Here is a 25,024-nt window from a genome sequence, read left to right as displayed (position 1 = left end):
TTCAGCATGAGCACAGGGTTAAAGAGAGGGAAGCCTCTTCAGCATGAGCACAAGACTAAGAAGAGAGGGGAGGCTCTTCAGCATGAGCACAGGGTTAAGAAGACAGGGAAGGCTCTTCAGCATGGTGAAATTTGTAAGTGAGATTTTTGTGAGACATAATGAAACATATACAGATTTTGTGTTGTATTGAAATGTAAAAATGTGCATTCTAGGTTGCAGGAAATGCATATTTTAAAGTTAACTTTTCAGAAATTCTCTGAGAGGGGCATGTCACTCACTCCCACACTGTGAGCCGCTTGCTCTCGTAATGCCACACAAGCACCTGCTTTCATCTCTCGAATGGAGGGTATGGAGTGTTATGATGAACGACTGGGGGTGGGACGTTAATCCTCCAGTAATGTAGACTCCTTGTTTACTAAAATTATTGAATTAGCAATCCCATAGGTTGTCACCTCAAGCCCATTACCTACCAGTACAATGTGACTGGCTGGGGGACGGGGGACAGGGGACGGGATAGGACTGAAGGTACATCAAATTTGTTCAAACAAATTAAAACCAGAGGTTTTTTTTTTAAATTATTTTAAAAGAATCTTAGTTTAGCCAATGTATTCATGCATTTACCCTTTTATAAATGGGGTTATTTAAGTTGCACACTAATGATGTTTAAGGCTGTCTGTGGCATGTTGGTCTATAGAGAGGTATTTAACACAGATTTGGGACTGGATAAGCCCTCATAGTGAATGTGGGTGGCTTTATTATTGAGGGAGATTCTTTCAGGACTGGCCTAAAGTGAGGTGGTCTAATACCGTGCTTGTATTACGGAGGTTTCACTGTATTGTAGGTGGTTGTCCATGCTGTATATAAAAAACAGCCTCGTTTTAATTACCATACATTCCACAGTTCCTATGGCCGGGACAGTGTGCGCCCTACCGGTTTTTTTTTTTCTTTAGCGGCTGCCCGTCGTGCTAGTGAACTGCACTGCCTGGCAGGTGTTCACATGACCACAGCTGCGTTCAATAGGCAGAGCGCTCTGCCGTGGCGCTACGTAAATTAGCGCTTATTGAACAGTGTGCAGATCTCTGTTTTTCGGTGTCATATCCAGTATTGTTTCCTCCAAATGTTGGAAAGTATGAAGTAGCATTCTCTAAAAGTACTAAAGACACTCAAATATGTATCTTTCGCGAGCTCTGGTATTAATCCACAGCAGTCAAAGTAAAACCTTGTTTCTTTGAAGACTGATTTTGCATTAATCTACTAGTGTAGACTAGTGTACTTAGTACTGGTCAAAGTTAGCCAGTGTATCGTCAGCGCTACAGCCAGGCTGTGTCGTGCTTTCGTCATGTGACTGAGATACACGGACACGAGAAGCTACTAACAAACAAACGAGCAAGACGGGCTGAATGGCCTCCTCTCGTTTGTAAACTTTCTTATGTTCTAATCACGTGAGCACCCTGCTGCAGCTGTCCTGTCACCTGGAAGCGGAAACAGCTGGGCGGTTTGGGTAACTTCACAAGCAGTCTGGAAGTCGCAAATGAGTCGGTTTAATCAAGTCATGTTTAATATTTAATGTGCGTGTCGGCAATGGCGTGGAAGCGAAAGGAATGAGAATACCGTCAAGTTACTAAAGATACAAAGAGAAAAGAAAACAAGAGTGAGATGATAGATGAGAGAGAGAGAGAGATTCACTCCTAATACTACCGGAGAACCAAACCGTGCAGGTGGGTGCAAATATAGAATTACTGAATTATATATGTAATATGCAATGAACGTATAATATATACACATATTGTACATTTTCTCATACCAGTACTGCTGTTCAGAGAAACATTAGATTTTAAAGTAGCGTTTGTTTATAATCGTGGGCGGGTTTTCAAAGTAGTTTTCGTTTTAAAGCCTATGGCAGTGTTTTAATTAATAACTACTTGCCATAATAATAGTATATACTAAAATGTATAGAATGTTCCTTATTACCAAAGCCGTCTCTTCAAAGCGAGGCTTCTGTGTGTTTGGGTTGTTTTACATGTAAATATGTCTAAGGTGTGTTTGTAGAGTTTAAATGGATTGTTCACTGCACTATTTTAGGTAATACATCTATAATGCATTAAAGCCTCTTTCACACTGGCATGCTTTACCCGGGTCAGGACCCGGTGTCATGCGGACTGGCTACGCGATTTACACTGCTTTTGATAAAGCAGGTTGACCTGGGTGACAGGTGCAAGTGTACACAATGCGCGAATAATGCCCCGGAAGCAGCGGGTTACGAGTGCTTTCATCCAAGCTTCTGTGGATTGAACCGTCGGGCCAAATGTTGATTAGAGCAAATGTTTCTTCATCCCTGCTGTGTCTCAAGCAACAAAAATATGGCTAAACAGAAACGTTGCTTGCGGAAGTGAAACCTTCGCGTGGCTGTTTGTTATTCCGTCGGCTTACGAATGGCCGTCATGCTACGACGCATGTTCTGGTTTCACACTACGCGGGATTGTGACCGGCTATCCAGAACCCTTGTCAGGACCTGGGTAGGAGTGTGAAAGTGGCTTTCAGTTGTCATAGCCTATTCCATTGCGGAAGACGGTTATAAAAACTGCGATTCAGAGACCATGGCTAAACCAAGGTTAGTCCAGGGTGAATTCACAAAGAGAGCATTATACAAATTACAGCTGTCACAGTGCTGAGTGCAAAAAAATCGATGAAGTTGCTCAGAAGCCTTCATTTTGGTGCTTGTGATTCAGTGCTGATAAAAGGTGAAGGACACGGCACTGGTAGCATTGAGGGCAGCCGGCCTCAGCCCTGACCTGCGCACCTCCTGCACGTCTTTTCAGCTTCAGCCCTGACCTGCGCACCTCCTGCATGTCTTTTCAGCTTCAGCCCTGACCTGCGCACCTCCTGCACGTCTTTTCAGCTTCAGCCCTGATCTGCGCACCTCCTGCACGTCTTTTCAGCCTGCCCTGACCTGCGCACCTCCTGCACGTCTTTTCAGCTTCAGCCCTGACCTGCGCATCTCCTGCACGTCTTTTCAGCCTGCCCTGACCTGCGCACCTCCTGCACGTCTTTTCAGCCTCAGCCCTGACCTGTGATGTGTGACCCAGGGTTCTCCCCAGGCCTTTTCAGCAGGGTGGGCCGCCCGACGAAGTGGCTATCGCCGCCCGGCTGAAAAAACCTGATCCGCCCATCTTACAGATGCTACTGTGCCTTTAACAATAAGGATTGAATGCGCTTCTAACAGACTAGATCATTTGCACGTTGCTGGGTGAAAAATAAGTCTTGGAACCACATCACAGCTGTTTTACATCTACACAAAACATTTTAACCAATCGGAGAGTTGAAGGGGCGGGTTTTCTGTGTTAAGCACTTTGAGAGGCTAAAACATTAAAAATGACTGCTAAAAAAATAACCAATTTATTTTCAAATAAAAAATAGTGACAATGAATGCAGGGTTTTCAAAATAAGCCGGCGGTCGGTGCAATCCACCGCCTAATACTAGATTTGCGTCGGCTACTTTATTAAAAATATTAAGATTATTTTAGGGTATTATCATTCAGTCCATTTGTTGTCGTATTATTGTACTGTAAAGTGATATCTAGATAAAAAAAAAAAAGTATTCCTATCGTAAAATTATGTACCCAGGTGCTTGTGAGAGATATTGGGCGTTCATGTATAGAGGCTGATACGCCTTTAAGAAGAAAGGCGTTCTGGGATATCAGATGAACTTGTCAGCTGATATACAAATATCGGTTTCATGCAATTGTGATGGTGACCAAACGTGTGCGAATACTGTTGTATAAAAAAAAAAATATGGTTAAAATGAACAGTTGCATTCAAAAAATGTATAACAGCGAAAAACAAAGATGTGCATTAACAAAATGCCCTGAAATCTTAACATAAAGAAAACAGTTTAAATGAAACAATAAGCACAATAATTAAGCTAAAAGGTTTCCGTTTTTTTTTTTGTGAACTCCAATAAACCTACGTTATCTTTCCCCAGTCAAATCGTAGAGTGCCTAAATATGCACGGTCATTTACCATAATAAAAAACAGCAATGAAATAGAAAATGTATAACATAAAAAAGCGCAACCAGATATAGTCAGCAAAAGACAACACATTATTCAAATTCTTTGTTGTATTATATATTTAAGGTAAAACGCAAGTTTATTTTTCCATTAAAAGTGCTCCTGGCTATAATGTTCTGCCGCCCAGCTGTACAGAATTCCTGGGGAGAACCCTGTAACCCTCTGCAACATCATATTCTCTTGTTTGGAGGGGTATGCTTGCTCAACCTGCTCAGAGAGTGCTTTACTAACCATTCTGCACACTGACAATCTGAGACCTGAATGAACCTGCTTGCACAGGGGTGTGTGCCAGTGGAAGCAGAGATTTATTAAAGGATTTTAACCCAGCCCTGAAAGGGAAATGAATTGGCCTGCTTTACGTATGTATTTACATATGTATTTGAAAATGTCTACTGTGTGTTATCCACAGTTTAATACTAAACTGGACACTATATAAATCTGTGTTGGTTCAGAATGAGTAAACTATATGACAAAGGCATGCATCTCAATTGCAAAGGCCATTGAGCCATTGCATTACCGGAGGTCCCCGGTTCAAATCCCACCTCAGCCACTGACTCATTGTGTGACCCTGAGCAAGTCACTTAACCTCCTTGTGCTCCATCTTTCGGGTGAGACATAATTGTAATTGACTCTGCAGCTGATGCATAGTTCACACACCCTAGTCTCTGTAAGTCACTTTGGATAAAGGCGTCTGCTAAATAAACAAATAATAACATGTGTTACATTGGATCTTAATCAGACTACTGGCAATCCCAAGATTTTTGCTGATAGAAAATGACGGAAATCTGTTTCACGTGTTTGATGTAAGCAGTATTCATGTTACTCAGTCAGTGCTAGAAGCAAACCTGTTTTCATCAGACTGGTAATAGATCAACCTGTTTTTCTTGGTTTCAGTAATGATGTTGCATTGCCTAAGGTTTCAACAGGTGTGGGGTTAGTCAATCCTGTACTGTGAAACAGATTCTTTGAACAAGGCTAAAGTAAGGTGCAAATTATGGCTGCACTGATTTTCATGGAAACATGGGGAGTGCAAAATAGTTTCCTCTGACCTGGCTGCAGTAGTCTCCTTATTTAACCCCCAGACTGCCACACTGTATGATATTTATAAGGCAACACTATTGTAATTGTTGGGATTCCAGAGCTCAGATTTGGACACCATTCCATTCCCAGCACCTCACCTTAACTTGTCATTGGTGGTTTCGTTCTTGACGTTGCTTGTTTTTCACTTCGATGCTCCACGGACTCTCTATCACATATTTAAAAAGTATAACATGTGCACTCTCCCACCTCGAAATTAATGATTCTCAGCTGTGAAAATGAGAGAACCAGTATGAGATGCTAGGACTGATGTCATGCTTGAATCATACCTGAATTCCATGCTGCTTCTGTTTCTCTGCTGATCTAGACACACATGCTTTAAAAATAATCATGACATGCAAGAATCTTCCAGGCTGCTTGTTTTTAACATTGCTTTTATCCCTCGGATTCAGGGTCCCAGCACAGTAAGGTGGACAGAGAGTGGAGTGAGGCCCATGGAGAAGAGTGGCCCATACATCATGCCCAAACCTGCCCCCATTCACCTCAAACTGCGTAAGTACTGCCACGGTTCTGCACTGCATGGGAATCTTAGGGCAGGATTTTCCCCATACAAGTAAAAGTAATTATGGATAACACAGACCATAATAAATACATTCACAGAAGTACACAAGAATAGAACACATCTTTTGGAAGAAAACACATTGCAATGGATATTTTATATGGACTTGATCCAGAATTCCCACAACGGCCCTTTGGAGTTGTATTTGTATATTTGATTTAGTTTTGTGCAGGCTACACACTTATACAAGCATTATCCACAGTGTTCTAGCTGGTTCTTCTAGTGCAAGCTAGGTTAGAAATCAGACTGTACACAGACTGATGTAGTCTGTAGGGAAAGGTAATGCTTACTGCATAATGGGATAAACAAGTGGTTGAGTTCACCAGACCCCTGAGCTATTCCATTAAACAGTCTGTTTGTTGCACTGATAACTCATCGATATGAGACTAATGGCAAGCCCAAGATATTTGAGGTGACGTGTCTAACCTAATACACAGAAGTTTGATCATCAAAAAGCCTTGGGCTTGCTAGTGGTTTGATTTTAATGAACAGTAATGTTTTCATGGTTAGCCCTGTTGCACATATCTGCAGGTCAAAGCACTGGGCTGATAATTGTAGAACTTGCTTCACCTAGTGGTGATTTGCCAGAATTTAAATGAGTCTTATGACTAACCCTGTGCTTTACCACACTGTGTTGCACTGAAGAAAAATGCGTAACAAATGTGACTTGTGCACATGCAGTAAACTGTAGTATAATCCTGACTCTTGCCTTGTGCACATCATAGAGGGCACCACACTACAGTACTTGTGCACGTGATATCGAGAGCACCACACTACAGTACTTGTGCACGTGATATCGAGAGCACCACACTACAGTACTTGTGCACGTGATATCGAGAGCACCACACTACAGTACTTGTGCACGTGATATCGAGAGCACCACACTACAGTACTTGTGCACGTGATATCGAGAGCACCACACTACAGTACTTGTGCACATCATATCGAGAGCACCACACTACAGTACTTGTGCACGTCATATCGAGAGCACCACACTACAGTACTTGTGCACATCATATCGAGAGCACCACACTACAGTACTTGTGCACATCATATCGAGAGCACCACACTACAGTACTTGTGCACGTGATATCGAGAGCACCACACTACAGTACTTGTGCACATCATATCGAGAGCACCACACTACAGTACTTGTGCACATCATATCGAGAGCACCACACTACAGTACTTGTGCACATCATATCGAGGGCGCCATGTAACAACCAGACTTTTAAGACAAGCCAAAACTAACTGATTTCAAAAAACAGATGATTAAAGACTGATTGACAGCAAATCATGGGACCAAAAGTTCGTGGGTAAGAGTGTTTTAATCTTCAGTAACCTTTTTACAGTGGCAAAAAACTGTAGAACAGTACAAAGTCAATACAAAGGAAGCAAAATATGCCTTAAACATTGCTCTAAGAAACCTCATAGCACAATAAAATGCATAGTGTATACACTGATATAAATATTTTGAAAGTGAAACAGCAAGTAATACGGCAAAGACCACTCAAAATGACCCTGTTAACCCTGGATATTGCTGGTAAGAATGGTACACAAAACAGTTTGAAACACAATCAAAAAGTATTAACAAAAAGAAACCCAGTCCATGTAAATTAATGCAGTTACAAAGTTCCTTATTGCAGAAAAAAACAACAACAAACAAGACAGTCAATCCCAAAAAACAAAGTAAATCGTGCTTCAAGACAAAACAAACTTGCAAAAAACATATTCCAAAGAAAAATAAAGTATCAAAACAAACGCCCATAATACTATAAAAAAAAAAAACAATTGTAATCCAACATTGTCCAGCACAAAAAAGTAAAAGTCTAACAGACCGTCTCACCCCTTCCTGCCGTGTGTCCGAGGACCCACTGCGCGTTATTCCTGGGTTGCAAATCGATCTCCGTTTTCTTCAGTTTCAAATCATCCATATATATAAAAAACGAACAGCATTCCAGAGCTGTATCCGTGACAGTTAGCTCCGTACTACTTCAGAAAAAATGTTACATCGTTTCTAGATAAGCTTAAATAATTTAAAAAGCAAAAAAAGAAACCGCAACAAACTCTCTAGCCGTTTCCCGCTTCCTGCTTCCTGCAAACACAGCTCAGCTCTCCTTTCAGGCCATCTACCCATTTCCCACAATACCCTCTTTTTATCAATGAAACCCAGCTGGCTTTAATTAAAACAATTACCGTAACTGGCATAACAGAAGAGCCTTCACATAGAAAAAATAAATACAATGAACCCTAATAAATCCCCCTCAAGCCTGGACAACTAAGCCAAACGGGAGATAAGTTAATAAATAAGGCAGAGAAGAACATTTAACCTGGCCAGGTTTAATCCATTCTAATTAAAGAACAGATAATGATGTATTTTTAACATCATTTATGTGGCGGTCGCCACAACCACACTACAGTACTTGTGCACATCATATCGAGGGCACCACACTACAGTACTTGTGCACATCAATCAAAGCTCTACATCTCAGCACATCATGTAACTCTGTCAAAGCTACATCTCAGCACATCGTGTAACTCTGTCATGGATAAGAGGCAGGGCTGGTCTCTGTTCTCCAGGATCGGTAGCTTGCCCACCTCTGCTCTGGGTTGCTCGGCGTAAAAGCGATTCTGGCTTCAGGCTTGTGAGATCGGAGGACGCTCACACGCCCTCAGAACGTCTGTGCTGTGTGGGAACTCACTGCAGTGAGGAGAAAAGAAAAAAAAAACAGAGAAAAAACAAAAAAATAAAGAAAGCTCTACATCGCACAACATCGTGTAACTCTAGAGCTTCAAGTGCCTGAATGACACTGAGGCAGTGCAAGGCCTTCCTGCTGTGCTGATCTGGTCTGATTCTTTAAGCCCAATGAATGGACGCATTACAATAGCTTGTGTTTCCCAGGGAAGTTCTTATAGCCCTGCAGTTTGTTTAACTCTCCCTGCCTTACCTGTCTTGCAGAGAAGCACAGAGAGCAGGCTAGGAATGCGCTAAAGAAGAAAGGAATGCTAGGAGGACCAGTCGTCCAGCAGCCGAAACTGGGAGCAAAGAGGTGCTTACAAGTTAAATATGCTGCATGAATATTTAATAATATTTTATGTCATTTAAAGAGTAAGTAGCTTAAAAATATAGTATAATCCTATTGTTTCTGGTCCCCTTCCCTTTTTATGATGCTGCAATCAGAGTGGTTGTAATTGTTTTTACTTTGTTAATGTGCTTGAATCTGAGTTAAGGAGGGTTTTTACAGTTAAAGTTGCCTGCCCAAGGCATATGTTACATAGGCTGTATCAACCAATGTGTCTTTATAGATCTGCTTTGTATTTCCAGCAATACAATAGGAAACTTAATCCAAACTTGCTAATCATGGTATACAGTGCCCTATAATGTGAGGAGCAGCTCCTGAACTCGCGGAAAGTCAATTTGACACAGGGTCATTCCATGACAAATCACCCAACAGTTTACACCCTACCCCCTCTCATCTACACCAAGCTCAGTGCTCAGGGTTGTTGATGACAAAAAACCCAATCCGTTTTCATCCTGTTCGGGTCAGTGGGTCAAAATGGGGTTAATTTTGGACCCACTACCTTTAATCGAACTGTTTGAGCAGGTTGTCTTTTTAATGGAAATTGAATGAGAAATCCAAAAATGATATTAAAAACACATTTAACCCTTTTGCAGTCCATTTATTAAGTGCGTGTCAGGCACGTCAGGTCCAATTTATTTTCACACGCGCAGTTAATTTTAGACGCGCTGTTTAAAAGTATTTTTTTTACACAGTCAAACGGGTTTAAAATGCCCTGCATATCAACAAAGCACTCACTAGGCATCTCCAGCTCCGCCCCACCCTTTCGTTCGCTATAGCTTTCACATATGCTAAGAAATAAATAATAATAATAATAATAATAGTCGTACATACCGATCAATCATCTCGATCACTCGTTTTATCACCAAACTCCTCAATAATGAGACCCAAGTCATTATTTTATTACTATAACATCTCAAAGTTCTGCAAATGTCCGTGATATTCTCTGAGCGCTGATTCAGTAACAGCCAGCTTGTTTCCTTATGGCCGTCGTTATCTGATGCCAGGGGCAAGTATGACTATTCATGAGATGCGCCCATTTTCTTTTTTTTCGGCTTGTCTCGGCTCCTGTCACTCCCACTCAGCCATTGAATGGTTTTCTCGGCTTTTTCCCCCCCCCGAGAAAAAACGACTAGAAACCCGTTTTTTTGATGCTCGGACAGAGTCTGACATTGGACCGGATAGGAATAATTGCAATGTCGGACCAGGTCCGACATAGGACCGCAAAGGGTTAAAAAAAAACAAATAGGTCCAAGGTACCTATATATAGTGTTTAAACCCCAATAATACAAATCTGACAAATGAGTGGAAAGGTCAGAATCTCTGTTTCACATGTACAAATCTACAGGAAGGTAATATTTGTTTTTGTTTGGTGTGACCAAATCAAACCTTTTTGAAATGTTGGATTTCATACCCAATAGTTGTAGTCTCTTGTGGAAGCTGAAGTGAGACTTGTGCATTGAACACTGCAGAGCAAGTTCAAGGGGTATCCAGCATTGCTCTTGTGTATTGAACACTGCAGAGCATGTTCAAGGGGTATCCAGCATTGCTCTTGTGTATTGAACACTGCAGAGCATGTTCAAGGGGTATCCAGCATTGCTCTTGTGTATTGAACACTGCAGAGCATGTTCAAGGGGTATCCAGCATTGCTCTTGTGTATTGAACACTGCAGAGCATGTTCAAGGGGTATCCAGCATTGCTCTTGTGTATTGAACACTGCAGAGCATGTTCAAGGGGTATCCAGCATTGCTCTTGTGTATTGAACACTGCAGAGCATGTTCAAGGAGTATCCAGCATTGCTCTTGTGTATTCCAGTGTTCAATGCACAAGAGCAATGCCGTATACCCCTTGAGACATGCTCTGCAGTGTTAATACACAAGTCTCACTTTGCTTCTAAGTTGCAGGTTTTAAATCCAACATTTCTAAATGTCATATCATTTTTGGGTTCCTTGTGCAGTTTCCAGTACACCTAACACAAGTCTGTAGATAGTAGTTTTTGAGAATTGAATATTGATTTAAAGGTTGGTTCTGCAAGAGGCTACAACTTGTGGGTTTGAAATTCAATATTTCAAAAAAGCTGAATATAAAAAGTGTCCTTTACTGGTTATTGACTTTTGTTCAAGCTATTTAATATTCAGAATTTTCTGGAATGGGGGAGGCAATGTTTAATTTTTTTCACAGCAAACAAAAAAAAATAAAATGATGTAAAGCAGAGACTTTGACCTTTCCATCATTTGTCAGATTTTTATTATTGGGCTTCAAAAACTTGAGGTAACTTGACTTAGGCCTATTTGTTTTTTTAAATATGTTTTTAATTTAATTTTTTAATTCCTCAGCGATTCCCAATAAAAATGCAACTAGCTCAAATAATTGTTTGATTTAAAGTTTGAGGGGGTCCAAAATCAACCACATAATAAAGAAGACCACGTAATTGACTCCTTAAAATACAAATTATTTCATTTCAAATAGGAGACTGGGACAGAGCTGCTGCAGCAGCACCACCACCTTGTGGTTATCTTTTGTATTGCACCTTAATAGAAAAAAAGATGATCCAGTGCATTTTTATACCCAGCTGTGGATGCATGTCCGTATTTTTTTTTAAAGATAAGAAAGTATAACCATGCAGGTATAGCAGGTTTGTTGTAGATCCCATGGTAAGCATCTGTAGTGAAAGCTGAATGCACAGCCGTGCTATGTATTGCATCACTGCTTTTTTTAGTCTAAAATGATTTTCAACATTGCTAGCCCTTTCCTCCATGTTGGTTCCCCATGCATAATTTGCTCTGCACACACTGTGCCGATCTGCTTTACTGAAACAAGCACACATTTACTGTGCAAGCATTTGGGAAATATTGCAGACCAACATGGAGAAAAAGTATTGGAAATAAGAGTGGACTTCAGGGGCAGCGATAGGGGACTGAAGTCGCTTTCTCCCTTTGTTGAGGGATACATGTTTGTTTTTGCTTTTGTGTAAATGTTGTTTTGATTTAAAGAGTAGGTATGTTTAAATGCCATGTTGCTTGTGTGGAGTTTGCAGTCATGATGTTTTAAATGCCATGTTGCTTGTGTGGAGTTTGCAGGCATGATGTTTAAATGCCATGTTGCTTGTGTGGAGTTTGCAGTCATGGTGATTAAATGCCATGTTGCTTGTGTGGAGTTTGCAGTCATGATGTTTAAATGCCATGTTGCTTGTGTGGAGTTTGCAGGCATGATGTTTAAATGCCATGTTGCTTGTGTGGAGTTTGCAGGCATGATGTTTAAATGCCATGTTGCTTGTGTGGAGTTTGCAGTCATGATGATTAAATGCCATGTTGCTTGTGTGGAGTTTGCAGTCATGATGTTTAAATGCCATGTTGCTTGTGTGGAGTTTGCAGGCATGATGTTTAAATGCCATGTTGCTTGTGTGGAGTTTGCAGTCATGCTGAGTAGAGATGCAGCGGTTAGGATTTTCCCAAACCGAACCCCACATTTGATTAAATTCCAAACCTAAACGAAACCAACTTTTTTTTTTTTTTGTCCCATTAAAAACTGTCATCAGTCTCGGCTCTAAGCGGCTGCATTTTCAACAGCAACAGCTCATTACACATTGCTGCATGTAGAAGGTTCATATTAACATACCTTAATCCTTGTAATATGGTAACATAAATCAAAGGTTATGAAGACGCTTATCTGATTGCCATCGATAGGAAGATCCACGGCTTCACACCGAGTCTGGGTGTTCAGATGTCTAGGGCTGTTTTCTTTTTGCTCTGTTGATGAAAGGTAGTGGTGCAGTACTAGAAGTGAAAAGCTGATGCTGGAAGTTTGAGTTAATAATTAAATGAGATGCTTCTGCGAGCAGGTCAGTTTATTCTTATTAAGGAGGTTTCATTGACTGTGCAGGCATTCCATTAGTTTAGTTTGTCTGATTGCTTTGTTACTGCATTCTGTCAGCATATTGATTGGATTCAGTGTAAGGGCCTTATCCACAGAGTCACATGTATTATAGTAGCAGGCTGTACTAAACAAGTGTACTAAACAATAACGTTTCTAGGAGGGCCTGCTGCTGGCTAGCTTTAGTTTTTTGCTGACATAAATCTAGGTGACATTCTTTTTAGAAACTATTTTAAAAGGCAGCCACACAGTCACTTTGAAGCCATGTTGATGAAATAATTGCAATTTTGAAAACCGTGAGCTGCAGTTCTACTCAGATGTCGACTGGATGCCTCTTACATAAGAAATGTAGGCAAGTGTCTTTAAATTAGTAAGCACCAGCACCATATAGTGCACAGCACAGTATTGCTATACGATGCCCTTATCTCTTACTTCTATAAAGACACTTTGGGTGACCTATCCTACAGTACATATATATCTGTGGCAGGCAACAAATGCACCTTACCAAAAGAGTCTAACACAGTATTGGAGTAATTGCAAGTGGAACCACACTGAGTGATTTCAAACATCATAAAAACATAAGGGGGTATTGAGAAGCTTTGTACCCCCAATTCTCAGCCCTTTTTAATCCTTGTATTTTTGTAAATGTAAGAATGTAATGTGAATGCTATAATATCTGCGTGTGTTCTGCTGTAATATTCACAGGAGTGTGAAGTTCAATAAGGGGTACTCTGCTTTGAGTCAGAATGCTGAGGACACGCTTGTATCCCTGGATTCAGACAGGTATGTTTATTTTCATATGCTCTCCTCTCTTTCATCAGCAGAAGCATGATAACTGAACCTGACCATGAGATGAATATCACTTGCATGTTTTTGATCTGATCTGCTATTCTCCTGAAGGATGCCCTCAGGATCCCAGCTCTAACAGCTCTCTCGAACTTGAATTTAGAGAACACGAGGAAATGCATTATTGTGGATTTTAGGATAGCAACGTTGATCCCTCAAATGCTTTCTCTATACTCAGATTGTAGATAAAGATGCAAGTTTTCATTATTGCTATTCAATTTGCCCAGCTGCACACTGTTCAGTATTTACCTATACCCTCCAAGCCAATCAAAGTTCAGTACAGTTTCATTTAGATGTGTGCATAGGAAAGGCTTACAGAATACCCGTTCTAATGGCTCTTCTATTTGTTTCCAGTGAAGTTGAGCTAGAGCCTCAACACTCCTCCGGATACTCCTCTGCAGAGGTGGGTTCTGCTGTCTTACCTTGGTTACCCTGTGAGTGTCACTGATCCCAGGTGTACAGCCACGCCTACTATCATCTCATAGCTGTGCAGGACTCTACAGCCACGCCTACTATCATCTCATAGCTGTGCAGGCCTCCACAGCCACGCCTACTATCATCTCATAGCTGTGCAGGACTCCACCACCACCTCCTACTATCTCATAGCTGTGCAGTACTCTACAGCCACACCTAGCATCTCATAGCTGTGCATGACTCTACAGCCACACCTCCTAGTATCTCATAGCTGTGCAGGACTCTACAGCCACACCTCCTAGTATCTCATAGCTGTGCATGACTCTACAGCCACACCTCCTAGTATCTCATAGCCGTGCAGGACTCTACAGCCACACCTCCTAGCATCTCATAGCTGTGCAATACTCTACAGCCATACCTCCTGCATCTTTAGCTGTGCAGGACTAATTCTAGTGTTTTTGCATGGGCATCTTTTCAGTGCATTGTTCCAGGGCTGTCCAACAGAAGGCTGACTTTTAATGGCCCTATGAAGTTTCTTTAAACATTAAGGAAGTGTATACTAGTGTAAAACATGATTATGGAAATCTGCAGATTCAGTACATAAAACAGATCATCATACTTTTAAATTGATCTCTTCAGAATGACAGCTTAGCCATTCAACCCTAAATGAGATGAACTGCATATATTTGGCAGGGAACTGATTTAGTAAATGGACCCTTTTATTTTTTAGATGTTTGGATACAATTGGAGTTTGTTGCATGTAGAAGTTCAAATGTGGGTAACAATTACAATTGTATGATCATTAAAGCCATCTGTATTTCACGTGGATATTTGTGATAACGTTTCAACTCCCCAGTAAAGCGCACAGACAGGCCCCTCTGCGTTACTGACTCTCTGCCTCCCTGTAGGTAAACCAGGACCTGAACCGGCAGCTTCTGCAGGACGGCTACCACCTGGATGAGATTCCTGACGACGAGGACTTGGACCTGATTCCACCCAAAGCCGTGGTATCCCCCTCGTGTGTGTGCTGCTGTGATGAGACCCCCTCCTGCTCTATTCAGTGACTCTGACTGGAGGCAGGGGGCATCTCGGACACTTTGCACTGTGGGAGAGTCTCTTAAGAGTTTAGAACAAACCAAATACCCATCCAACACCTTTTTCAAATATACACTGCTCCCTGTTCTAATGTGGCACTTTGTAGCACGAAATCGGTTATAAAGCAGCATGGTCCTGCTCCCATTTGCCCTGTAATGCCAGTACAGGAGCACTTTCTGCCCGTTACAATGCGGAACACAAACAGTCTTGTAACAATGGCTCCCCACTACAGCATTCTAAAGGCAGAACAGTACAATAAACCTTGCTTTGATAATCATTATTCAAGTACCCATGGCATTAAAACAAACAGAAAGCATGGTCAAACCTCAGTAAACTGCCTGTCACATCCTTCTGGAGTATTCAAATAATAACCATACTGATCATGACACTAAAACCAAAGCAGCGTGGCTGTAAGGGGACGCTGTGATTTGAATACGCCGCAAGGAAAAGCAGACAGCCCAGTTTACAGGTTTCATTCCGCATTTAGTCCATAAGTAATAAATATCCTTCCGAAACAAAATCCTTCCGTTATGTTAAAAGCGGTATTACCAGGAGACAGTTGTTGAATGACATTGTTCTAAACACTAAGCAGTGTTCGGTTAATGCTTTAACCCTCTTTAATAACTGCACCTATTCATTTAATGCAAGGGGTTCTTCAGCCCCAGAGTACAGGGCTATGGCGCGAGTACAATAGAAAAGCTGTGCTTTACATCTCCACTGGTCTTCAGCTGCTTTCAGTCATTCTGCAACACTACACGCAGCGTTGTGCCCCTTTTAGTATGATCAGCTGGCAGTGGTTCTGTAACTGGAGTTATACCAACAAACTGCTGGTCAGAATCCTCTTTCATTGCATGTTCTCTTTTGAGGGAGCGCTTGGACTTAACTAAAACATTGTAAATCATCTAGAAAATCGAATGATTCTCACACATGCACTAAGTTGGTAAGTGATGTCACAGTAGAACCTTTGAACATTTTATTAGTCTTCTACATAAAGTTGTGTTGCCACCGATGGGGCGGGGAGTTGTGGTGGTGTCTTTCTGTAGCTGAGTTTTTTTTTTTATTGTGTTGATAACCAAGGACGGTATTCAGTATGAGCTCCTATCATTAGTATCCTATCTTAAGTAGCATTACCAAAAGCTCTAAGGAGCTCTACTAAGGTTAGTAGCTCATACAGCACATGGCCCTAAGGCTTTAAAAACATTTGATTGCATCCTAGCATAACCGCATTCTCCCCTTAATATTCTGTTGTTGATCTAGAATGTGTTTCCTCTTTGACTCTGGTAAAGCCAGTTATCCTTCCACAATGCCAATGTTGGCCCTTCATCTCGCCTGTTTACTGCGTATGTTATAAGTAATAGAAACTCGGTGTCCCTTGCATAGTTTCCTTTGTGTACTGTAGCCATAGAGCTTATGAGGATCAAGAGGAGTCCTATTACCTGAACCGTATACATTTGGACTGTCATTCTTTCTTCTCTGGTAGATCAGAGAACGTCAGAATAAAGGGTTTTACCTGAGAGAAAATAAAGACAGAAAAGCAAATGGATGAACCGCAGAATGATGTTGATGTTGTAAATCCTGGGTCTTGTTTACTCATATTGTCTACCTTGAAACTGTGGCTGCATTCTGCACATACAGCACCCTTGTTTATTGAAATACCAGACTATTTCAGGAGGTGAGGGTACATTTGTGTTACTGAAATTGAAATAAAATACTAAATACTAACTTTAATTCTAATTCTAGCCAGGCATATACCTAAATACCTATTGGTAAATGAGAACTGCTAAATGGAGTTTAGCAATCCAGGGTTAACAGTGGATTGATTGTAGAGAAGTATCCTAAACTGTATTTTCTGTTTGCGTAAGCCATTTACTGCAAGTGGGATTACTGTAGTGGATAAAGTCCTGTGGCTTCATTAAGTTTGACCACATGACAGAGTTAGTGAGAATTGCAATGCTTGAGAAGACTGGAGTCCAGAGCCCAGGTCCCATTTCCCTCTCTCAAACCCGTACTGTGATATCCATTGATTAAACCTGGACTCCAGGTCATTCAATACTCGATCCTCAAACCAGAAAGGATCCATATCCCTTATGTGCAAAATAAGCTGGCAATTCAGCCCCTGAGCTGGCAGGAGACCAGTGACTCACTGCAGGCAATATACAGATAGAGTACAGTTACAGGGATGAACATTGTCAGCTTTGTATCTGATTTTAAATCAGTTTCTGTGTAACGGACACCTATCATTTAAGAGCTGTTTTATCAACTGATACAAAAACCCCATACACTATATTACAGGCAGTGCTGCACAAGGTTTTGAAATCGGTTTGGTATTTCCCTAGAAGAACATTTTATGCACTGAAATACTGTATATTGTAAACTATAGTTTCTGGACCATATTATAGTATGGTATCTTAAATAATTATATATATATCCTGCAATATATACTGTTTTTCAGTATGTGTTTAAAAAGGCTTGTTGAAGAACTAGTATTGCTGAACTTTCCTTAGCAGCGTCAATCCAGTATCTGTCAATAACAGAGGTATATTTTATGACGTAAACAGCGGTGACTCTTGGGCGTTTATGTATTATTTTTATTATTATTTTTTGTGAATTTAAGCGAATCGCCCCTGGTGGTAAACACCAGCAGTGTTAATATCTGTTCAAGAGCAGCTGTGTCCACATTATTTAAATAACCCCACTGTTTCTGAATTGGTTTTAGTATCAGTATTTTAGAGCCAAAAATAATTCTGAATGAAATTCCAGAATCAAGTAACTATTGGAGTCATTTGACCCTGGGTTTCAAGACCCAGTCTGGCAGGTTAAAGGAGTGTGAGTCTGCTTTTACAACCCCGCCGCATCGTCATCTAACAATGTGACCCAGTAACTCTCTCAACAATTCCACATCCCCTTTCTGTGCTTACTGTATTCAGATGTGTATTTAAATAGTGTCTTATTCCTTCTATCTCATTTCTTCATGTTCTCTCGGGTCACATGGTGTGATTGCAGTTGGATCATTTGAGTGACCAATATCACAGGGAGTGGGCACAAGGATGAAACACTCATATTTCATGTGATGAGTAACATAATCCAGGAATGAACTAAAGATCTGCATCACGTGCAAGTAAGAGCTTATAAAATAGATTTTGGTCAGCGTTTCTTTGAATGAGCATGTTACACATTCAATGCTTTTTGCAATTTCATGTTTGCACATGTATATTTACTCTTGTCATTTTAAATATTGAAGGACATTGTCAGAAAAGGGGTAAAATTCAGAATTTTTTTTTTAAAAGTAAATGATTTCCATTACACGAGAGTAGATGTTAAAACTTCATGCTGATTTGAACTCGGCTCTCGCCAAGATAAGCACCAACTAAGACGTAGCTTTACAGTAAACTAATGTGATCCATATGTGTCTCCATCCATTTACGTTTCCTTCCATATGATGATGTAGATATCCTAACTAAAATGAACCGTCTCTGTTACACAGAATGAAGAAGTATGTGGACTGCAACATGGTAGGTTATCCCAGGTCAGGTTATATTTTCTATTAGAAGGAGGCTCATTGAGAAAGTGACTGGCATATTCACTGTTCAATCACAGATCTCTTCTCGCTACAGTCTCAGGCTACGATTTATAGTTCAGGGTCATATGTTAAAAGGTCATGTTTGTAAAATATATGAATTTATAAAAATGTTTACATCATTTCTAAAGCTAAATTTGTTACAATTTAACACTAGGATGGTGAATTATTGGTCCCAGTACAACAAATCAGAACTATTACTCCTCTCGCTAATTTACCAGTGTTGAAAAAACTATAAGAAGTTACTAAGCATTGCTATGGCAGCACCATACATGTGGTATATCCAAGATGAAAAGGGTTGAGTTATGTTGCCTCAAAATCATTTTGATTGTGTTTGCTCTAGCGCCAGCAGGATTTCAGTGTGTCTCGCAATATCGTGAAAGCTCCAGATTGCCTGTAGTTTCTTCTATTTTTTTCGAGATGTTCGAATGAAGTGTCTGATATGCCGTGTTGTAAATCCATACAGAGACTGTTGTTATCGTACGATCTGGAGCCACAGATTGGTTCTGTGGGTCCACTAATACCTGTTCAAGCCCCCAGGTATTCTGTGGATATGTACTAATGTTGCTCAAAATTGCTTTCTACATTCCATCAGGTGATGGAAGAAATTGAGGGATCTGCAATATATGAAGTTGTGTATGTGTGTGTGTGAGAGGCTCCAGCTGTTTTCTGTCTGTCTCTAATTGGTGTGTAGGGTTTGATTTTCTGTTTGTTGAACGTATATTTTTGTATTGTTCTTTATACAAATCATGTATATCTATTGTATTTTACAAACAGTGCAGTCTGTAGCTGCTTTACCTGCACTTTGTACTATGCAACTGACCTGACAATCTTGTCTATAAACTCTTTTCTAGTATAAGACCCCCTAAATGTTTGAGTGATGAATGCAATAATGAGATTTGTCCTTTATAGTTAAGTTTAAGAAACTTGAATCTTTGTATTTAACAGATTCATTTTGTGTTGCTGTTTATAAATAAAGCATATTATGTTATCCACTGCTTTGAATGTAATGTGTACACACAGCAGAACCCGGTTAACATCACTCTTGTTAATGTGCCCTCCTCTTATCGCCACATTGAAGTGTCCCAGCCAGAGTAGAATAGGAGCCAGTAGGGACACATACACATGATCATGTCACTTTGGTTATTATCAAGTCCTGGTTCATATCACTCCCATTTACCAAACTATGAATTTCAACCCCACTTATCATAAACGCTTGTATTCAAGTGCTATTAACTACATGTAAGTAATTATTGAAATGTACTGACCAAAGTACAATAGCACAATATAGCACAGAAAACCCTGTGGTGTGTGTTTTCTGTATAGTGATAAGAAATTTTATTAATGAACATTAAATTTATCAATGTAATACCTACGATACTATATTTGAGTTCCACAGCAAACAAGGCATTTGTTGTGTCACTTGTGTTTTCATGCTTATTTTGCCAGGTTATTGTTCATCTCCTGAAAGTCAACGCCACTTGTCCCCATTTCTTCTCAGTCCATTTGAAGTGATATTAAAGGGGTTTGACTATATAAACCCTAGCGTTTCAAGTGTATGCACTAGGCTGCAAATGCATCCTGGGAAATTGTGAGGAAACTTTTCAGAATCGTTTTTTTTCTTCTGTCTACCAGCCTCTTCTGTAAAGTCAAGTCAACGGGACAAATGGTGTAAAACAACCTGACCTACGGAGGAAGCCTTTCCAATATAATGATCTCTCCATTATAACAAATAAATATATATATATATATATATATATATATATATATATATATATATATATATATATATATATACACACACACAAAAGGTAGATAAACTACTGACCCAGGCTGGACATTGATACAGGCAGGTTTGAGTTTACCCTTTACCGGTCGTGTGCACATCCATTCACCATAGGTTTGAAAGAAACACGTTATACATTGTTCATTTTAAAACATGATAACTAGTACTACACTAGGGACACATGTTATATCAATTTTAAAACATGATATCTAGTACTATACTAGGGACACACATGTTATATCAATTTTAAAACATGATATCTAGTACTATACTAGGGACACGTTATATCAATTTTAAAACATGATATCTAGTACTATACTAGGGACACACATGTTATATCAATTTTAAAACATGATATCTAGTACTACACTAGGTTAAAGTAAGGTCTCAGTTTGCTTTCCTTCCAGGAAATGTGTTACTGCTTCACTTCCTAGGTCTTTTCACCTCAGCAGTGTCTTTGGGGTCAAAGCATCTTACTGGCTACAAAGCTTGTCAGTCATTAGGGGAAGCAGCTGGTTGGTCACTGATAAGAAAGAAGGCCCTGAAAGGGTGGAGACACTTTTACACAGTGTAAAATGACGAGGAAATTGCAACCCAATCCGAAAGCATAGCCAGTGATCACACCACATTTGTTTCTTTCAAAACTGCACACTAGAAGTGTACAAGTAAGGGTTACGGCAGTATTTTATCAGCTACAATCACTTTAGGCAGTTTGTCTCTGGTGTGTGAATGGAATTATTGCCTTGGGCCAACAGAATAACACTCTTTAAAAATTCTCTAGCATCACCCTTTGATCTTCCAGATTCCACGGTAAACGCCATGGTCCACTGAAACCAGCTCCACCTGCAGTAATTACAAGTTTTCCAAATGAAGCTTGACCAATTGCAAAGGTGAAGCACATTAATTCAATTCTACACAGCAACGTGGTCTCTGAAACAAGGCAATGTTTAACATGAATTCAATTCTACACAGTAGTGTGGTCCCTGAAACAAGGCAACGTTAGACATGAATTCAATTCTACACAGCAGTGTAGTCTCTGAAACAAGGCAACGTTAGACATGAATTCAATTCCACACAGCAGTGTGGTCCCTGAAACAAGGCAACGTTAGACATGAATTCAATTCTACACAGCAACGTGGTCTCTGAAACAAGGCAACGTTTAACATGAATTCAATTCTACACAGTAGTGTGGTCTCTGAAACAAGGCAACGTTTAACATGAATTCAATTCTACACAGCAGTGTGGTCCCTGAAACAAGGCAACGTTAGACATGAATTCAATTCTACACAGCAGTGTGGTCTCTGAAACAAGGCAACGTTAGACATGAATTCAATTCTACACAGCAGTGTGGTCTCTGAAACAAGGCAACGTTAGACATGAATTCAATTCTACACAGCAGTGTGGTCTCTGAAACAAGGCAACGTTAGACATGAATTCAATTCTACACAGCAGTGTGGTCTCTGAACAAGGCAACGTTAGACGTGAATTCAATTCCACACAGTAGTGTGGTCCCTGAAACAAGGCAACGTTAGACATGAATTCAATTCTACACAGCAGTGTGGTCTCTGAAACAAGGCAACGTTAGACATGAATTCAATTCTACACAGTAGTGTGGTCCCTGAAACAAGGCAACGTTAGACATGAATTCAATTCTACACAGCAGTGTGGTCTCTGAACAAGGCAACGTTAGACATGAATTCAATTCTACACAGCAGTGTGGTCTCTGAAACAAGGCAACGTTTAAAGTGCTAGTAGCTAACAAAACACTCCCATCAATGTTCCCCTCCATGCACATCCATTCACTATAACGATCTGAAAAGTGCAGTTCATTTTATATTTAAACCTGAGATCTGATACTATCTCAGTCTGCAGGCCTTGCTTTCAGATTGTCTTACACTTCCAGGGTCCTAGGGTCCTGGAGATGAAATCCCCGGCCTTTGAAGTGTTCATAGAGTAATAAACAGGTAACAGTTCTGAATCGGTGCAGTTCACAGTCTTAGCAGTGGATTATTCCAGACCCTGGACACAGAACCCTCACAGTGTTGTTAATTCAGACCCCTCACAGAACCCTCACATAGTGTTGTTAATTCAGACCCCTCACAGAACCCTCAGTGTTGTTAATTCAGACCCCTCACAGAACCCTCAGTGTTGTTAATTCAGACCCCTCACAGAACCCTCAGTGTTGTTCATTCAGACCCCTCACAGAACCCTCACATAATGTTGTTAATTCAGACCCCTGACACAGAACCCTCACAGTGTTGTTAATTCAGACCCCTCACAGAACCCTCACACAGTGTTGTTAATTCAGACCCCTGACACAGAACCCTCACATAGTGTTGTTAATTCAGACCCCTGACACAGAACCCTCAGTGTTGTTAATTCGGACCCCTCACAGAACCCTCAGTGTTGTTAATTCAGACCCCTGACACAGAACCCTCACAGAGTGTTGTTAATTCAGACCCCTGACACAGAACCCTCACACAGTGTTGTTAATTCAGACCCCTGACACAGAACCCTCACAGAGTGTTGTTAATTCAGACCCCTGACACAGAACCCTCACACAGTGTTGTTAATTCAGACCCCTGACACAGAACCCTCAGTGTTGTTAATTCAGACCCCTCACAGAACCCTCACAGTGTTTTTAATTCAGACCCCTCACAGAACCCTCACATAGTGTTGTTAATTCAGGCCCCTGACACAGAATCCTCACATAGTGTTGTTAATTCAGAACCCTGACACAGAACCCTCACACAGTGTTGTTAATTCAGACCCCTGACACAGAACCCTCAGTGTTGTTAATTCAGACCCCTCACAGTGTTGTTAATTCAGACCCCTCACAGAACCCTCACATAGTGTTGTTAATTCAGACCCCTGACACAGAACCCTCACACAGTGTTGTTAATTCAGACCCCTATTATCTGCTGTTCTGAAGAATGAAGGAAGAATCGTGGGTTCAGGCATCACATATAACTTGCACATTAATTGAGTGGTACTGTCTCCTGTTCAAGAAATTCAATTCAATGTCGGTGCTTTAATTGCTTTGTGGGTGCAGTCTACAGCACCGACGGTATCGGGGAACCCAGCAATTGAATGAAAGTCCCCTTTTCTTTCAATCTGCTGTCTGTCAGTATAAGGAAACTGAATGTATCGAGGACAGAGGGCAACGATGGAATCCAAAACCACTGGCTATGTAACACACAGTGGTGATAAATAATATTTACATCACTGCATAGATAATAATTACAATATTAGTCTAAATGTACGTGAATTCAAAGCGCAGCAGTCTTTTGAACTTGAATTCAAAGCACAGTGGAGTGTTTTGAAAGTGAATTCAAAGCACAGCAGAGTGTTTTGAATGTGAATTCAGAGCACAGCAGTGTTTTGAACGTGAATTCAAGGTGCAGCAGTGTTTTGAAGGTGAATTCAAGGTGCAGCAGTGTTTTGAAGGTGAATTCAAGGTGCAGCAGTGTTTTGAACATGAATTCAAGGTGCAGCAGTGTTTTGAAGGTGAATTCAAGGTGCAGCAGTGTTTTGAAGGTGAATTCAAGGTGCAGCAGTGTTTTGAACTTGAATTCAAAGCACAGTGGAGTGTTTTGAAAGTGAATTCAAAGCACAGCAGTGTTTGGAACGTGAATTCAAAGCGCAACAGTGTTTTGAACTTATGCTCATTACACTCTGTTGTCAACTTACATTCCAAACTCTCCTGAGTGTTTTATACTGTGTTGTAGAATTGAACTGAAAACTACACAACGACAAATCAGTTCTGCATACAACATGAGGATGCGTGCAGCGTCAACACATTCTCTTACCTGTGAAACAGTTTGCTTGATTATTATTATTATTATTATTATTATTATTATTATTATTATTATTATTATTCGTTTACAGGTAATTATTCCCTAATTTAATGCATTATTTTATGTCATCAATTGTGTGTAACAAATAAAATATATCAAGAGGTAATGAACCATTGCAGAAGTAGATTATAATTTATTCCTCTTTAGTTTCAGCTATATCTTCATCTCTTCGATGACATTCCACTTTAAATGTGAACAATTTGTTTTGACAATCAAGACACCCCCCCCCCCCCTTTTTTTTAGCTTTTTAAATCATGATTATGATCACGGGTCTTCTGCTTCTTTATCATATTATGATCATGGTTACCAATTTTCTTACTTAGGCTGCCAATATACTACTACTACTAGTAATAATCAGACCTCCTTTTCCTTCCCTCCTCCTCCCCCTCCTCTGATCTCTCTATCTCTGTTCCTCTGGAATCTACCACACTCTCTCCCTCCTCCTCAGCTAAGAACCTTGGAGTCACCCTGGACCCCTGCCTCTCTTATTCCCAGCACATCTCCACTCTGGCACGCACTTGCAGATTCTTCCTGAGCAACATCCGAAGAATCCGACCCTTCCTCACCAACTATGCTACCCAGCTCCTGGTCCAGGCCCTGGTACTCTCCCGCCTAGACTACTGCAACTCCCTCCTGGCTGGCCTCCCTGCGTCCGCCACCCGTCCGCTCCAGCTCATCCAGAACTCTGCTGCTCGCCTGGTGTTCTCTCTACCTCGCTTCGCTCACGCTACTCCACTACTCCGCTCGCTCCACTGGCTCCCGATCACCGCT

At 40.7% G+C, this 25,024-nt stretch overlaps 1 protein-coding gene across 4 annotated transcripts; it reads left to right on the top strand.

The window, feature by feature from the left end:
• Positions 1-1,400: 1,400 nt before the first annotated feature.
• Positions 1,401-19,601, top strand: LOC117428220 (protein FAM219B-like). 4 transcript variants are annotated; one of them, XR_009308025.1, is made up of 7 exons: positions 1,422-1,718; positions 5,559-5,658; positions 8,685-8,775; positions 13,384-13,461; positions 13,879-13,927; positions 14,847-18,151; positions 18,518-19,601. XR_009308025.1 is itself a non-coding variant. In XM_034047041.3 (6 exons), the coding sequence occupies exons 2-6, from the start codon at positions 5,601-5,603 to the stop codon at positions 14,897-14,899; spliced, it is 360 nt and encodes a 119-aa protein (XP_033902932.1). In that variant the 5' UTR covers positions 1,401-1,718; positions 5,559-5,600; the 3' UTR covers positions 14,900-14,980. The 4 variants fall into 4 exon arrangements, 3 of the variants coding, with proteins under 3 accessions (XP_033902932.1, XP_033902931.1, XP_033902930.1); XM_034047041.3 differs by lacking the exon at positions 18,518-19,601 and having other exon boundaries at positions 1,401-1,718; positions 13,879-13,958; positions 14,847-14,980; XM_034047040.3 differs by having other exon boundaries at positions 1,403-1,718; positions 14,856-19,601.
• Positions 19,602-25,024: the final 5,423 nt, after the last annotated feature.

Source organism: Acipenser ruthenus, chromosome 21 (assembly GCF_902713425.1).
Source record: "Acipenser ruthenus chromosome 21, fAciRut3.2 maternal haplotype, whole genome shotgun sequence".
In the NCBI taxonomy this organism is placed as follows: Eukaryota; Metazoa; Chordata; class Actinopteri; order Acipenseriformes; family Acipenseridae; genus Acipenser; species Acipenser ruthenus.
Note: the sequence above shows the minus strand (reverse complement) of the source record. Positions and strands in the feature narration are given on the sequence as shown.

What these genes read in the sequence shown, in the direction of transcription:
- LOC117428220 (XM_034047039.3), top strand. Translation starts at nt 5,601, where the DNA reads ATGGAGAAGAGTGGCCCATACATCATGCCCAAACCTGCCCCCATTCAC. An exon ending in CCGAAACTGGGAGCAAAGAG is followed by an intron (nt 8,776 to 13,383) that starts GTGCTTACAAGT and finishes TAATATTCACAG; the next exon opens with GAGTGTGAAGTTCAATAAGG. An exon ending in CCGGATACTCCTCTGCAGAG is followed by an intron (nt 13,928 to 14,846) that starts GTGGGTTCTGCT and finishes GCCTCCCTGTAG; the next exon opens with GTAAACCAGGACCTGAACCG.